Here is a 14,966-nt window from a genome sequence, read left to right as displayed (position 1 = left end):
TGTCAAGGAAATAAACAATTACAGTATCTGACTTTTAGAAGACATCTAAAGGCAGCCCTGTATTGGGAAGTTTTTAATATTTGATGTTTTGTTGTGTTTTTAATATTATGTTGGGAGCTGCCCAAAACAAAAAAATTGTTGTTGTTTTTGTCAAGGTAACTCTACATGTGAGAGACATTTGACCCATGCCTAATATTTGTCGAAAACTTATTTATTTATTTGTTGGCCATGGCATCTGCCTTGTTGGCCAACATGCTTGTTGGAACCATTAGCCATGTGCTGATCAACTGTAGAAGAGTTGGCTGTGGCATCACCAGAAAGCAGTTGACTTCAGAGGATTTGGTTCCTTGTGTGAAATTGAAGCCCTTTGTTTTCCAAATAGCTTCTTCCTCCTTCTGTGGTGTGTGATATGCCTTTGCTTCATTCTCCCTTCCCCAAAAAATCTCCCTGTGGCCCTTCCTTTGCACACAGAATAAAGAAAGCTCCTTTGGTTGTGGGCTCTCTGTTTTCATTGCAATTACTTGCCCCTGACCTTTCCTAAAACGTGTAAAATCACAAGGAGATCCGCATGAAAGGAATCATGTGCTGCCAGAGTACTTATCCGGGGAAGCTCATTGAAGTAGAAAGGGATTAAGAGGAGCAAGAAAGAGAGAGAGAGAGGGTCACGCCAAACCAAATTGTTGGCAAGGCTGGGATTAGAAAGCAGACAGAAATCCAAAACAAAATAGTTCGGCTTGGTTTAGGGCAGCAGCTGCAGCAAGAACCGCAACCTAAAAGTACAATCAGCCAAGAAGGAAAAAAAACAATTAACCAATAAAGAAGATAACAAAGCAGAGAGATCTTCTGGAAAAAAGTATGTATTAAGATTGTTTTGTTGTCAACAAAGTGATAAAATGCTGATGTGTATAGGAACAAATTTGTGGGATTTGGGGATGAAGGGCAGTTTGGAGATGCATCTGCTAGAGCAGGAATGTAGAATGATCTCTTGCAAGCAGCTGGCTGACTGGAGTATTCTAATAATCAGTGCATGGAAAACTTCCCCACTTTCTTGAATGGGAAACCCATAATTGTTTTGGTTGAGCAAAGGGTTGGGTTAGAGGGATGTGGACAGAAATATCTGAATTAAAATGGTTCTCGTATGAAGCAATTTAAACTGCAATCCTTGTGTACTCAGAAATGAGTCCTAATGATTTTGCAGGGGCTTACTCCCAGGTAAAGGGGATTAGCCTATACGTCCAGTGAGGCAGGACATGCTCTAAGTACTCCGAAGTAGTGACACTGATTGCTGCTTATGATTATGATTGATGATGACGATGCAGCGATCCAAAAGACAATTGCGCTAACCTCTCCCTCAAAAATGCAAACCCTCAAAAGCAAATAAGGAGGTTTCTTTCCATTTGTGAAGGAACATCGTCTACACCAAGCAAATATAGGGCAAAAGATTAAGAAAGGGCCCCCAAATGTACGGGTGAAAAGTGTGTCGTGGGTCTGAAAAGCTTGAAGATACCTGCTCTACAGCATTTCGATGCCCTCTTTCATTTTTGTTTCTTCCATTTTAGAGTTTTCATCGCTATACGGAAAAGAAGTGAGTTCACTGCATCTTGGCTCACAAGAAAGGACACTGACTTAGATCTATTTACTGTTTTTATTGTTGAATTTGGACCATCACTATGCATCTATCCATATTGCTTCTCTTCGCCCTGCTCAGAGAAATTAGTGCTCAGTTCCCCAGGCAATGTGCTACTGTTGATGCGCTGACAAGAGGGGAATGCTGCCCAGACCTGTCTCCAGTGGTGGTTCCTGGTTCAGACAGGTGTGGGTCATCTTCTGGAAGGGGGCAGTGTGTACAAGTGACAGCCGATTCCAGACCCCATGGACCCCAGTACATGCACGATGGGCGAGATGACCGTGAACAATGGCCTCTGCGCTTCTTCAACCGAACCTGCCAGTGCAACAGGAATTTCTCTGGATACAACTGTGGAGCCTGTCGAGCTGGCTGGAGTGGACCTGCCTGTGATCAGCAGACACAAATAGGTAAAGACAATAACAAGAAGGAGGCAATATTTGTGTGTTTTGGCACAGAGGTGTCCCCCTTTTCTGATGGTTTCAGCCTTTTCAGTAGCTTAGGCTGATATTTCTCTGAAAAATTGATCCTCCATAATGATTCAGTTTTCAGAACATCTGTGAGCTCGCAAATGAAATAACACTGCATTTCAAATGCTTTGGCATCTGCCTCTCAAGATTTTCTTCGCAGCAGAAGTTTTCAGTTTCTTAGAATGCAATAACTCCCTACTCGGAATTAAGTCTTATTGTCTTTAGTAGACCATACTCCTAGGCAAGTGTGTGTTGGATTTGCAACCTAAATCAGAATATAAAAGAATTAAAATTAGCATAAACAACCTTTTGGAAAGGTATGCATTATAATGTCTAGATTGGCGATTATGGGGCCAAATTCATTGCTTTGCTTAATAGCACCATACCTTTCTCTTTCTTCTGTATTAGCAAACATCCTGGGTGGGATGAGGGAAGGAAATACAACAGAGGCAATAGAATAGAATAGAATAGAATAGAATAGAATAGAATAGAATAGAATAGTTGGAAGGGATCCCAAGAGTGATCTATTCCAACCCCATGCAATACAGGAATCTCAACTAAAGCATCCATGACAGATGGCCATCCAACCTCTATTTAAAATCCTCCAAGGAAGAAGAGTCTACCACTGTCCAAGAGAGTCCATTCCGCTGTCAAACAGCTCTTACCATCAGAAAGTTCTTCTTCATGTCTAAGTTGGAATCTCCAATCTGTTAAAATCATCTTGAATCCTGATTCTGTCATCTGCAGCATTAACTACCGCTCCCAGTTTGGTGTCATCTACAAATTAAGAATTCAGTAATGAAATGGGGTGCTATTTGGATTGCCATGTGGGTTTACCACCTTCACCAAGAGTTCACCTTGAAGGAGTGGCAGCAACAGGTATTATTCCAATCTGAGGGGGGTATCCAGGGAAGACATCAGTAAGAGATGCTACACTATTCTAATGGAATGGTTTTAAGAAGAGGGCAGAGATGTCCCATTATCTTGTTGTTGCCAGCGTTAGAGACATCAGTGCTATTTTTCTGGCAAAAGAGGTGCCGGAACTCACCATGAACGCTTCCCTTGTTCTCTTAAAATGGCAATGGTGTCCACCTGAGAGATGCCAGAACTGAGTTCTGGTGAGCTCCGGCTGAAAAAAAGCCCCTGAGAGATATAGTAAAAAGATTGCAGTTCCCAGATTCACATGTACAGCAGCAAGCTGCGTGGTACGTTCATTTGATCTCCCCTTCCATGGAGGTTTTTAAGCAGAGATTGGCTGGCCATCTGTCATAGATGCTTTAGGTGAGATTCCTGCACTGCAGGGGGGTGGACTAGATGACGCTTGGGTCCCTTCAGACTCTACAATTCTATGATTTCTGAATAGATATTTTGCACTGAAATGCAATATATCCCAACTGTGCTGCCTGCTGGAGGTGCAGCCAGCTTTTATGCCTGGCTGGTGGACCCCACAGAAGACTGGCCCTGCCAGTCCACCACCAGAGCACCACCCACTCACCAGTACCCTAATTGACCCGATCAAATTTAAAATTTGGGTGGGCAATCCTGCCAACTGCTGTAGCCGACCGAGGCCAATGCAGCCCTCCCTCGTTCCCCAGCAACCACACCAGGCCACAGTCGCTGCCACCAGTTATGGTAATTGGTATTTATCGCAACTCGATTGATTGTTTTTCTTTAGCTCAAACCATTATATTATCATAACAAAACTCAGCGTTTGGGGCTGGTTCATATTATGCATGTGTAACACCTGGTGGCAGGCCAGTGTGTGAAAGCAAACCTTTAGGTGTCCCATGTCTTTTGAATTCCTGTAAGATTAATAAATTCTGGCTCACAGGATACAAATATAACTAATAACCCGAGGAGGAAACAGCTGAGTGGTCTGTGATACATAGAAATCTACTGGCACTGACAAATGCACATCTGCACCATCTGCACTGTGAATGACCAAGAGTTATGCGCTAGCCATATTCATGTAACTTTCTGCTACTCAAGACATCCATACCTGTGTTTGTGTCTGTTTGAATTGTCAGCAAAAGGGATTCCGGTGTTGAGTTATGTGTGCAGAAAGAGACTCTCTGTATCTGCCCATAGTCCACATCAGCAGAGGAATCGTGGTGAAATTTGTGTGTGCACTAAACAAATGCTTGACATGTCCCTGGTTCCTACAGTTTGCTTAAGGTAATTCCTGGATAGGAATGAAGCTCCACTGTGTAAATATGGACACTGTCCTTGAAATATTATAGAATTATAGATAATCAGAAGTTACTATTTGCTTTTGCAATGGAATCTCCATCTCTTCTTAGAGTTCCAATTCCCAAATCTTGAAATCCATAATGGAAGATTAAGAGAAAACTTTGGATTTAACTCCTGTATTTATTCCTGAATAAAATACAACAATCACATCATGCTGGAGAAGCCAAGTTCTGATTCTGAAGGCTTGGGCTTCATGGATATTCCTTTTTATATTGGCAACTGATAGGCATAAATTATTGGTTTCCTATTTATATTTCCCTTTAATCCATAATATGATGTATTTTTAACCTTTAGTCAGAAGAAACCTTCTGGATCTGAGTAATGAAGAAAGGAATCGCTTCCTAAGAGCATTGCAACAGGCCAAGAATACAATTCACCCTGACATTGTGATAGCCACAAGGAGACGTGAGGAGATATTGGGCCCTGATGGCAATACACCACAATTTGAAAATGTGACCATTTATAATTATTTTGTGTGGTCCCATTATTACTCTGTCAGAAAGACATTTCTTGGACCAGGGCAGCAGAGCTTTGGTGGAATAGATTTCTCCCATGAAGGACCAGCTTTTCTCACCTGGCATAGATACCATCTACTACAGTTGGAGAGAGACTTGCAGGTAATGGCCTTTCTGTGATGCACATGCTATGCTAACAAGTCAAGGTGTGAACACGTTCCAAAATGTCTCCCTTTAAGGAACCTCATCCCCATTCCCATCCACATAGTGAAACATTACTAGACTGGCATCATAGGAAGAAATGTCATGATTTAACAAGCTCAGGATTTCATCTGTTTTTTACCTGCAGCCCAATGTAGCTCACTATTAACCCAGGTTGTTGTTATTGTTCATCTCATCAGGACATGCTACAGGATCCTTTCTTTGCCCTCCCCTACTGGAACTTCGCAACAGGTAGAAACACTTGTGACATTTGCACAGATGACCTCATGGGAGCAAGAAGCAATTTTGACACCACTCTGATAAGCCAAAACTCAATCTTCTCTCAGTGGCGTGTTTTGTGTGAGGAGATTGACGACTACGACACTCTGGGTACCATTTGCAACAGTAAGTCTGTGTTCTTTGGGTATACTTTGTTGTTGCTAGGCCCCTGGCCCCCAAAGAGCTAATATTTTCACAGATTCCAGGCCATTTTGCCTCCTCGTCTTCTTCCTTTGATGGCCAGAACTGGAAACAAAGAGGGAAGACAGGAGCAGTGGTGGATCTTGGGGCCTCAAGTTTCAGCAATGCCAAAATTCAGCACTCCTCCTGCCTCTTGCAATCCTTTCTAGATTATCGTTGTGGTGTCTGCTGTTGCACCCCGAGGCTTTGCTCCGAGTGTCACCAAACCAGTTGTGCTCCCCTAACAGGAGAAAGGGACAGTTGCACTAGAGTTGTATTTTATTATTTACAAAGTGTAAATAAGAGTACAGGAAGCCCACCAAAAACTAATCAAGTTAACTGTGGCTGGTAAGCCAACCTCTGCCTAAGACAAGAGGCAGTTTCTCCTTTCCTCCTTATCTGAGCTGCATCATTAAAACCAATAGGGATGTGCTCCTGTCCCATCCATTCCTGAGCCCCTCCAACTCTGACCAGGTGTTGCAGATCAGCCTCAAAGGTACCCTGCATGCTGCCTATGGCTCCCACAACCCTGTGTGATGGGTGTCAGGAAATGCCCATCACCCACCAAGATACATGAGCCTAATCAATTTCCTGCCATCTTCATTTTCCACACCTTCCTGCCCCAAATTGACTACCACACCAAGCAAATATTGACTAGATGAGTTTTATAGTCGATGCAGCAAAAAAAATATGAAAATGCTTGACAGATACATATGCTTTGCTTCCATGGAACATGGTGGCCTAGGGTGTTGGTCTTCAACTGATGGGTTGGGACACATCATTGGGTCACAGACTGTTCCAGGGTGGATCAAAACAGGAACACTACCACCATGCAAATAAGTGGTAAATTATTAAGAAATAGGTACATATTTGAGTTAAAAGTGGTTCCTGGGTCTGAAATAGTTGAAGATACCTTGCCTTGGATAGCTCATTGTTCCATATATGCTTTGGATGATCTTAGATCAGCAGTAAAAGAGTCTAGAATCCTTTATTGGTCATTGTTGAGAGTCAGCATAATTCTCACACTATACTGATTTTGGAGCTTGGGGGTTCTCTGCTTGAGCACCAGTTCCCAGTGCCCCAAGCAGAACCTGATTTTACCACCATGGGTTGGATCCAATGCATGTGCAGAATAATTTGCACACATGCAATGGAACTTCCTATCCCATACCTACCCCAACCTACAGGCACATGCAGAGAGAGAGAGAGAGAGAGAGTCAGACAGACAGATGAGTGTCTGGTTGGCCACTTTGAGAATAGGATGCTGAACTGGATGGGCCACTTATTCCCAGGCAAGTGTGCATATAAGATTGCAATTGACTGCAACTTTTGAGCAGGGATCATCGTGGTCAGTTGCATAGGTTGGCATGGCCATAGTTCTCACTGTGATACCCGACAATGATTATCAATAGCTTAGCTCTCACTGCAGCAGAACTATTTTCAAGGCAGCAAGGCTACAGCTCTCTTATGCATGTCTGATGGTATTGCCACTGAGAAGTCCCTTGCAACGATTCAAGCGGTGCACAGAGTGGTCCTTAGCCAAAAGCCAAAGACATTGCCTGTTTTCTCTGAGTCTGACCCTCTCTTTCCTAGGCTTTGTAGTCTGCAAACACATCAAAGCTCACCCTCTTTCTGCTCCCTCCTCTTCCTTCATACGCCAGGCACAGAAGGAGGCCCAATTAGACGAAACCCTGCTGGAAATGTTGCCCGCCCAATGGTGCAGCGCCTGCCTGAGCCACAGGATGTTGCTCTTTGCTTAGAAGTCGGATTGTTCGATACGCCTCCGTTCTATTCAAATTCAACAGACAGCTTTCGTAATGCAGTGGAAGGCAAGTAATTCTCAAATAAAAGGTCTGAAACCCGAGGGACGTGGAGCTCACCATACTCACCGAGTTTGCACAGGGTGAAAAGTAGTGAAGTTATTTAGCAAACCATCTTTTTTTAATATACCAATACATCATTATGTGAGGAAAGTATTCTCAAGATCTGGAAGTCAGATTGGGTGAAATGGGGATCCCGATGTATCGTTTACGTTTTCATAAACTGGAACAGGTTATAATAATGTACATTTCATTCCTTCCTTCATTAATTTATAGAATATTTATAAACCACCAACTATCACGCCAGTTTCATTGTGATCGCAAAAACATCATAAAATTGCAAATGCATAAGATGCAAAACAAATGATCAACACTGAATCAATTATGAGTATTCCTTCACTTTAAAAATGAACAGAAAAACATAAATCAATTACCACTTCACTTTTTTTCCTCAATGAACAAAAACAGAGCAAATGAAGTGTATTATTGCCAATTTCTCCAAGTACCCCCCCCCCCCAAATGGCTAAATGGTTTATAGGAGTCAAGGTTTTTCATTCTGAAACCCTGATCCATCACAAAAATAATTTCATTGCTAGCAAATATGTTCAAAGGAGTTTCAACATCCTTGACTTCAGCTACAAACACACACACATACACAGGTACCTTATGTTTCAGATCTTTCAGGGCATGTTAGCTGCGGGGGCAAATAGTATGCATGAGCAGCAATCATGTTTATCCATTGCTTGAAGTATTTTTGTTCTTGTCCTAAATGCAAGACTTACATTCTGACCTAGATAGTACTGATCTGGACGGACCAAGGTTCTTAGTCATATGTGAGTCAGTTTCTTATGTTCCCCTGACATTTACAGAGAGAGATGCACGGGGAAATATTGCTGTACTATATTTGTTTAAATATAAAGCCAATGCAGAATTTAACATTTAATTCTGTTCAGCCCAGTTTGAGCTCTTGGCCTCACTGCAGAAGAAGGCAGAATATTCCCCACCTAATTATTTCAGTTCTTCTGATGACCAAGATTCTGACATTACAAGAATTTGTTTAGTGGTGCTGGAGAATCAGCGCTGAGAATTTCTGGGCTCCCTGAAGCAGAAGGTCCTTCTCCAAAGTCAATCTGCTGGCAGCCATTCAGGAAAAGACATGTGGGGAGCTGGAGGAACAGCTGGCCCATTAGGATACATAAGAACATCTTGACACTTGTGTCGACGGCTAGAAAATGCACGTGGTGGTTTCAATTATGTTTGCTGCCATTCCGACCCAGAAGCTGCCGCTGTAGCTCAGTGCAAGACAGATTTGTGTTTGTGTTTCACCACCAACGTGCAACAGTCCACTTTGCTTGCGCAACAAACCCACAAGCAAGCAAATCACTTTGTATTCATAGAGTATCATTATTTAATCTCAAAGTTGAGTGTCCCGAGGAAATAGCAATCGTGTGCATTTGAAAGAGTCTGTGATATGCAAGGAGCAATGCCATTTCTTTAAAGAAGCCAAGAGAGTGGTCCAAAATCATGGCAAGCTGAATTATAACCAGCTGCTTTAATCTCACTGCTGTTTCCAATTTACACCTCTTCTTTATTCTTACGCGCAGGTTACAGTGACCCTTCGGGGAAGTACAATCCAGCCGTACGTAGCCTTCACAATCTGGCCCATCTGTTTTTGAACGGCACGGGAGGGCAAACCCATTTGTCCCCAAATGATCCCATTTTTGTCCTCCTGCACACATTCACCGACGCTCTTTTTGACGAATGGTTGAGAAGGCATAATCCTGGTGAGTTCTTGTGCTTCACATTATTTAACCTTCAGGCAAAGAGAACAATTTGCCCACTGCCCGAGTCCCACTCAGCAAAGTGGGTGAGATGCAAAGGACAGGCTTCTGTTCCCACTTGCACAAACAAGCTGCTATGATCCCCTTGCAACAACACAGCCCTTTCAGAGGCCTGGGCTTGGGGATCAGGGGCACAATCGCATCCTTTTACTCCTGTCTTCAGAAGCAGAATAATATTTAGCCAAAGAAGGAGCTATTGTCTTGGTTGATGATGCAGGATAAATTACACCCAGGGATCACAAGATCTTAATGGAGTTTTCCCAGGTCAGTTGACCGGAACAGCAGAAATAGTTACATACTCTTTTCTAATTGCATAAATTCACAAATCACACACTGCTGCCCTTCATTCTCTACCCCTCTTGCAAAAAAAGAAGAGGGGAAAAGGATAAATCAAACAATGTACTTGCTGTCACAGGGTATATATTTGCATATAGTCTTAAAAAAAATCCTCTAGCCATTTTTGTGCGTGTCTTACAATAAGTCAAGTGGCAATTCTGGCAAGTTCAAAAGAGCTGTTTGTTACTGCTGTAAAATCACATAAGTTCGTGTCATGTTCCCCTAACAAATACAAAAGAAAAGCAGATGGCATGGCAGGAGGCAGCCAGTCTCTCTGGGTTTCTGGGCAAAGAAAGAGCAAAAGGAAGGAGAACAGAGAAGAAGCAAACATACAGGGCTTCAGAGTATGTTTTTCGGCTGCATTTGCAGGGGTTGACTCTGAGGGTGCTCAGAAGCTTATCAGGAAAGTCAATTGTTGATGGATAAACATCCTTGACCAATTGCTTGTCCACCTTTGCTGATCTCCTCCTGCACCTCCTGCAATGAAAAGTCACGGGAAAATGTTTGGCATGAGCCCTCCCTCTGCTTCTGTGAGGGTAACAATGAGGTTAGAAGGACATCACTGGTGTCCCCTGCAAGGATGTCCCAGATTGCTTATTTATTACATTTGTTGGTCACCTGACATGGAAGCCTCAGGGAGAAGGGTCACCAACCCATCACCTATGGGTGCCAATGTACTTCTAATGGCACTCCTGAATGGTGTCAGCAAATAGCCTCTCAAGAATCCACAGTGCATGAGAGACTGTTTGCTCTTCCTGCTCAGTTCCTGTTTGCATTTTCTTAACCCCACCAGCATTGAACACGTTGCCTTAAAGATGACCAGCCCAGTGTACATTGAATGCCAGGACTGGACAACCTCTCCCTTTCATTATGAACAAGAGAGAAGTGTAAAGAGCTTCGCTCTGCTTGTGGACTGTTTCATCGTCTTCCCATTAATCATTCATTCATCCCACACTTTTCATTCCCCCTCGCTTTCCAAGCTGCAAAAACTTGGGTGTAGAAATGCTTTTGTTCTGCTAGGGCAACAAAACACTTCAACCAACTCTAATGGCACAAATCTACAGTTCTGGTATGCACTTAAAATCCCTATTGCAAAATATTGACAGTCTGGAGGCACCCTAATTGTTTGTAATCTGGGAGTGGCCACAAAGACTCCATGTGAATTTTGTTATCTTTACCAAGTTTCTGAAACTGAACAAGCAAAACATTTTCCCCCCTTTAGATATCTCGATCTACCCACTAGAGAATGCCCCCATTGGACATAACAGACGGTACAACATGGTACCATTCTGGCCCCCCGTGGCCAACAATGAGATGTTTGTTACAGCACCAGGAAATCTGGGATACAGTTATGAAGTTCAGTGGCCAAGTAAGTTATTAAGCCTCTCCTTTTCATTACATAACTCTTTCTTCTTTCTGTTCAAGTGGTTCAAATGTTGATTTACTATTTACAAATATTATGTGCATGAAATAGCTATTAAGGGCTGTGCTCCTTTTCACGGCTGCTTAAACTTGAACTGTATCTAATTTGAAGCCTAACAGAAATCACTGGTTTTTCAGTCTATTTAGTTTGCTTCACCTGCTTTAATGAACAAAGAAACATTGAGGGGGAAATGCACATTTTTGGTATCATCAAATGATAACACTGAATATTCAGGATTCAACAACTGAGTCAATGGAGCAAAGAAAGCAATAAAAAACAAGCATGATCCAAAAAGACACTATCAGAGGAGTAGATTGGTTCCTTAGTTTGCCCTTGCTTTCCCCATGTTTACAATTCAGAAATAATTCATGCTCTTTTCTAAGGAAGGTCAGTTTGGATATATTAATGCACAAATTCTGAATACATAGCCTAATGATAGTCTATTAAAAAAGAAGTTTCCCTGTTCTGATTTACAGAGGAAATAATTCAGGTTGCATGAGTTGAATTAAGTCCCTCAGAAACCCACCATCACACAGTTCTTGAATTGCTGTGGAACTTCGTATTAGACAGAAAGAAGTACTTTAATAATAATAATAATAATAATAATAATAATAATAATAATAATTTTATTAAGACTATTACAATGAGTTAAAGTAAAAGAAAGAAATGCATAAAACATTTTTAAAGCTGCAATCAACAGCAACTTGAAATGACTGGAACTTGTTATTATTGATACTCTCTAAAAAGAATATTCAGATGGATTAGACTTTTAGCTACATCCAGGGATGTAGCGGGGATTCTCAGCATCCGGGGCGTGCAGTCTGAGTCAGCGGCGGGTGAGGTGAGGGCGAAAGAGGCTCAAAGCCGCCCCTCGATGAGGGCAGATCTGAGGGCTGAGGCACCCCATTTGCAAAGGAGGCAGCGGCTACCAGAGCCTCTTGCCTCTCCTTGGTGGGTGGCAGCAGCACCCTCCGTCTCCCTTGACTGGCCCAGGGGTGGGTCATGTGCAGATGTACCTTCACCATCCACAAGGGGGGAAATGTGCTTCCCCAGCCCAGGTGTGAATTAGAAGATTGAGGGGGCCTGGTGTGAGGGGGCCTGCTTGCACCCCCTCACACCCTTTCACAAATCTGCACCAGGGCCATGACCCCCCTGACCCTCTCCGTCTACATCACTCAAGACTTTAACCCTGTGTGCCCTTCCTTCTGTTTCTTTCTAGCTCGGGCTCTCCAAGTCACGGAAATCATCACTATTGCCATTGTCACTGCCTTGATCCTAGTTGCAATTATATTCGCTGCTGCCACATGCATCGTCCGTGCCAGGAGAAACAAGGATGATCTTCATCAGCCGCTTCTCACGGACCAGTACCAGACCTACTCCGACGATTATGATAGCATACCAACCCCAAGCCACTCCATGGTGTGAAGTGTCAGCAGTTTATCTGCACTCTGTAGCATTTGCTCTTTCTGATCTGATTCACAATAAAGAACATGAAGAGTGGCAAAGCCTTCCTTAGATTTCATCTCGCCAGGGAAATCTTGAGTCACTTGTGTCAGTAATGTGTCTTTTTGTGTTAGACTGGCTCAAAATTTCCCTCAAGTTCATTCGCTTCACTCCTTAGCCACCTACCTATGAAATAAACGTCCTGTACTTCCATATTGTCAGAGTCTGATGATGAACATTTTCCGCTAGTAGCTGAGTTGTAGCTTATTAATTGCAGCTTCTTCCATTTAGCTTTCTTCTTCTTCTTCTTCTTCTTCTTCATCATCATCATCATCATTCTAATTCTTTGCCTCTGCATAGGCAGAATTAAGCTGAAAAGAGAGGATGGCTTTTCCAAATATTTTCAGCATCTTCTAAAAGGACCCAGTCTTTCAACAATTTGTTGTGGATTAATTGAAAAGGAGACAAAAGTGTTCCCTTGTCTATAAAATGTTCTCCACAGTGGACTTCGTTCGTCCACAGTGATTCTTGATTGGCCAAGATCACCCATGTGACCAATCTAGAAAGCATTGCTTCCATTCAAAACTGGCTTAGTTTCCCTCAAGTGAAATCAGCTTGTAATTAATTCTTATTGGCTATATTGGCTATATATCATTGTGATGTAATCGTACCCACTCCGTGAATTGTAAATGCCAACAATGGCACAGAATCAGGGGCACATAGGTGAAAGGATGAATTGTAAATGCCTAAGATAGCACAGAGTGGTGGGACGTGGGTGGCACCATGGGTTAAACCACAGAGCCTAGGACTTGCCAATCAGAAGGTCGGCGGTTCGAATCCCTGCGACGGGGTGAGCTCCCGTTGCTCGGTTCCTGCTCCTGCCAACCTAGCAGTTCGAAAGCACGTCAAAGTGCAAGTAGATAAATAGGTACCGCTCCAGCAGGAAGGTAAACGGTGTTTCAGTGTGCTGCTCTGGTTCACCAGAAGTGGCTTAGTCATGCTGGCCACATGACCCGGACGCTGTACACCAGCTCCCTCGGCCAATAAAGCGAGATGAGCGCCGCAACCCCAGAGTCGGTCACGACTGGACCTAATGGTCAGGGGTCCCTTTACCTTTAAGATGGCACAGAAGCAGTGGCACATAGGTGAAAGGTTGGTGCTTAAGAATTTGCTGGGGGCTGGGGTGGAGAATACACCATGAAGGGTCCCCCCTAAAAAAATAACATTTACACATTTCTCAAACAGTAGGATGTGGGTGGCGCTGTGGGTAAAAGCCTCAGTGCCTAGGGCTTGCCGATCGAAAGGTCGGTGGTTCGAATCCCCGTGACGGGGTGCGCTCCCGTTGTTCGGTCCCAGCGCCTGCCAACCTAGCAGTTCGAAAGCACCCCCGGGTGCAAGTAGATAAATAGGGACTGCTTACTAGCGGGAAGGTAAACGGCGTTTCTGTGTGCGGCTCTGGCTCGCCAGATGCAGCTTGTCACGCTGGCCATGTGACCCAGAAGTGTCTCCGGACAGCGCTGGCTCCCGGCCTATAGAGTGAGATGAGCGCACAACCCTAGAGTCTGTCAAGACTGGCCCGTACGGGCAGGGGTACCTTTACCTTTTAGTTTCAACCCTAAAATAAAAATGTGCAAATTTTCAGTTCTCCTACTCCAAATGTGGAAATTTTCAGACCTCCTACCCAAACACACGATAGAGCTCAGTTGGTAGAGCATGAAATTTTTAATCTCAGAGTCATGGGTTCAAGCCCTAGGTTGGGCAAAAGATCTCTGCATTGCAGGGAGTTGGACCAAATGACTCTTGTGGTACCTTCCAACTGTATGATTAGATGGCAGCCAGATGCAAAAGAAATCAGATGTCTTGCATCTTTGATAGTTGTATAAATTTCAGACAGTGCACCTCTTTTGCATTGATGCCATGCCTCTACTTTTACACTCAAGAATCTGTTCTTCTTGCTATGAGTTTCCCCCCAGCACTTTGTTCTGAAACAGTCTGCACGTTATGTCTACATGCAGCTTATATCATTCATTAACTTATATCCTTGAGTAACGTAGGATGTTCTTATGAAAGAAATATAGGTCATTTGATTCATTTTCATATACGCAGAAAAAACGTTCCCATCATTTGCACATCAATTTAAATGAAGGGCTAAAAGAATTGCATGAGAGGGCCAGGAGATGGCAGTGCTAGAATCAATTAAATTCTTCCTCGCTAGGGGGGGGAAAGCTGATCCATTTCTTAGAAATCTGATGTGTGAAAGGGAATCACGTCCAAATTCTCATTCAATATTTGGAACGATTTTCAGACAAAAGACTTGAACGTTTCATTTTTAAAAAGACACCGTTGTAATATGTGCTGTAGTTTTGAATAAGCACAGATTATTTGAATAATATTTAGCTCAGTCCGTAAAGCATGAGATTCTTAATCTCAAGGTCAAGGGTTCAAGTTCCACATTGGGTGAAAGATTTCTGCATTGCAAGGGGGTGGATTAGATGACCCTGTGGTCTATTTCAATTCTACAGTCCTGTGATACTATGTCATTTCAGTTGTTCGAGGCTGCCACGAAGTGCGGCATGAGTGGCAGGAACGCAGGGCTGGGTAAGGGTGGTGGCGTTGGTAGCAAAGGCTGACTCACGGTCAAGGT

General features: G+C 43.3%; 1 protein-coding gene across 1 annotated transcript; it reads left to right on the top strand.

The window, feature by feature from the left end:
- The first annotated feature begins 604 nt into the window (after positions 1-604).
- On the top strand, positions 605-12,539 carry TYRP1 (tyrosinase related protein 1). The gene is made up of 8 exons (XM_083420923.1): positions 605-853; positions 1,560-2,034; positions 4,639-4,961; positions 5,201-5,405; positions 7,121-7,288; positions 8,884-9,063; positions 10,679-10,825; positions 12,099-12,539. Exons 2-8 carry the CDS (start codon positions 1,671-1,673, stop codon positions 12,302-12,304), a joined length of 1,593 nt encoding a protein of 530 aa, XP_083277049.1. The 5' UTR covers positions 605-853; positions 1,560-1,670; the 3' UTR covers positions 12,305-12,539.
- Positions 12,540-14,966: the final 2,427 nt, after the last annotated feature.

The sequence above is a fragment of the Podarcis tiliguerta genome (assembly GCF_965153285.1).
Source record: "Podarcis tiliguerta genome assembly, chromosome: 17".
Taxonomy (NCBI): domain Eukaryota; kingdom Metazoa; phylum Chordata; class Lepidosauria; order Squamata; family Lacertidae; genus Podarcis; species Podarcis tiliguerta.
This window is presented reverse-complemented; position numbering and strand designations above follow the sequence as displayed.

Bases quoted from the DNA above. Each gene is read 5' to 3' on its own strand.
- TYRP1 (XM_083420923.1), top strand. From the start codon at position 1,671: ATGCATCTATCCATATTGCTTCTCTTCGCCCTGCTCAGAGAAATTAGT. The intron at 2,035-4,638 runs GTAAAGACAATA...TTTAACCTTTAG, and splicing joins TGATCAGCAGACACAAATAG to TCAGAAGAAACCTTCTGGAT. The intron at 7,289-8,883 runs GCAAGTAATTCT...TCTTACGCGCAG, and splicing joins CTTTCGTAATGCAGTGGAAG to GTTACAGTGACCCTTCGGGG.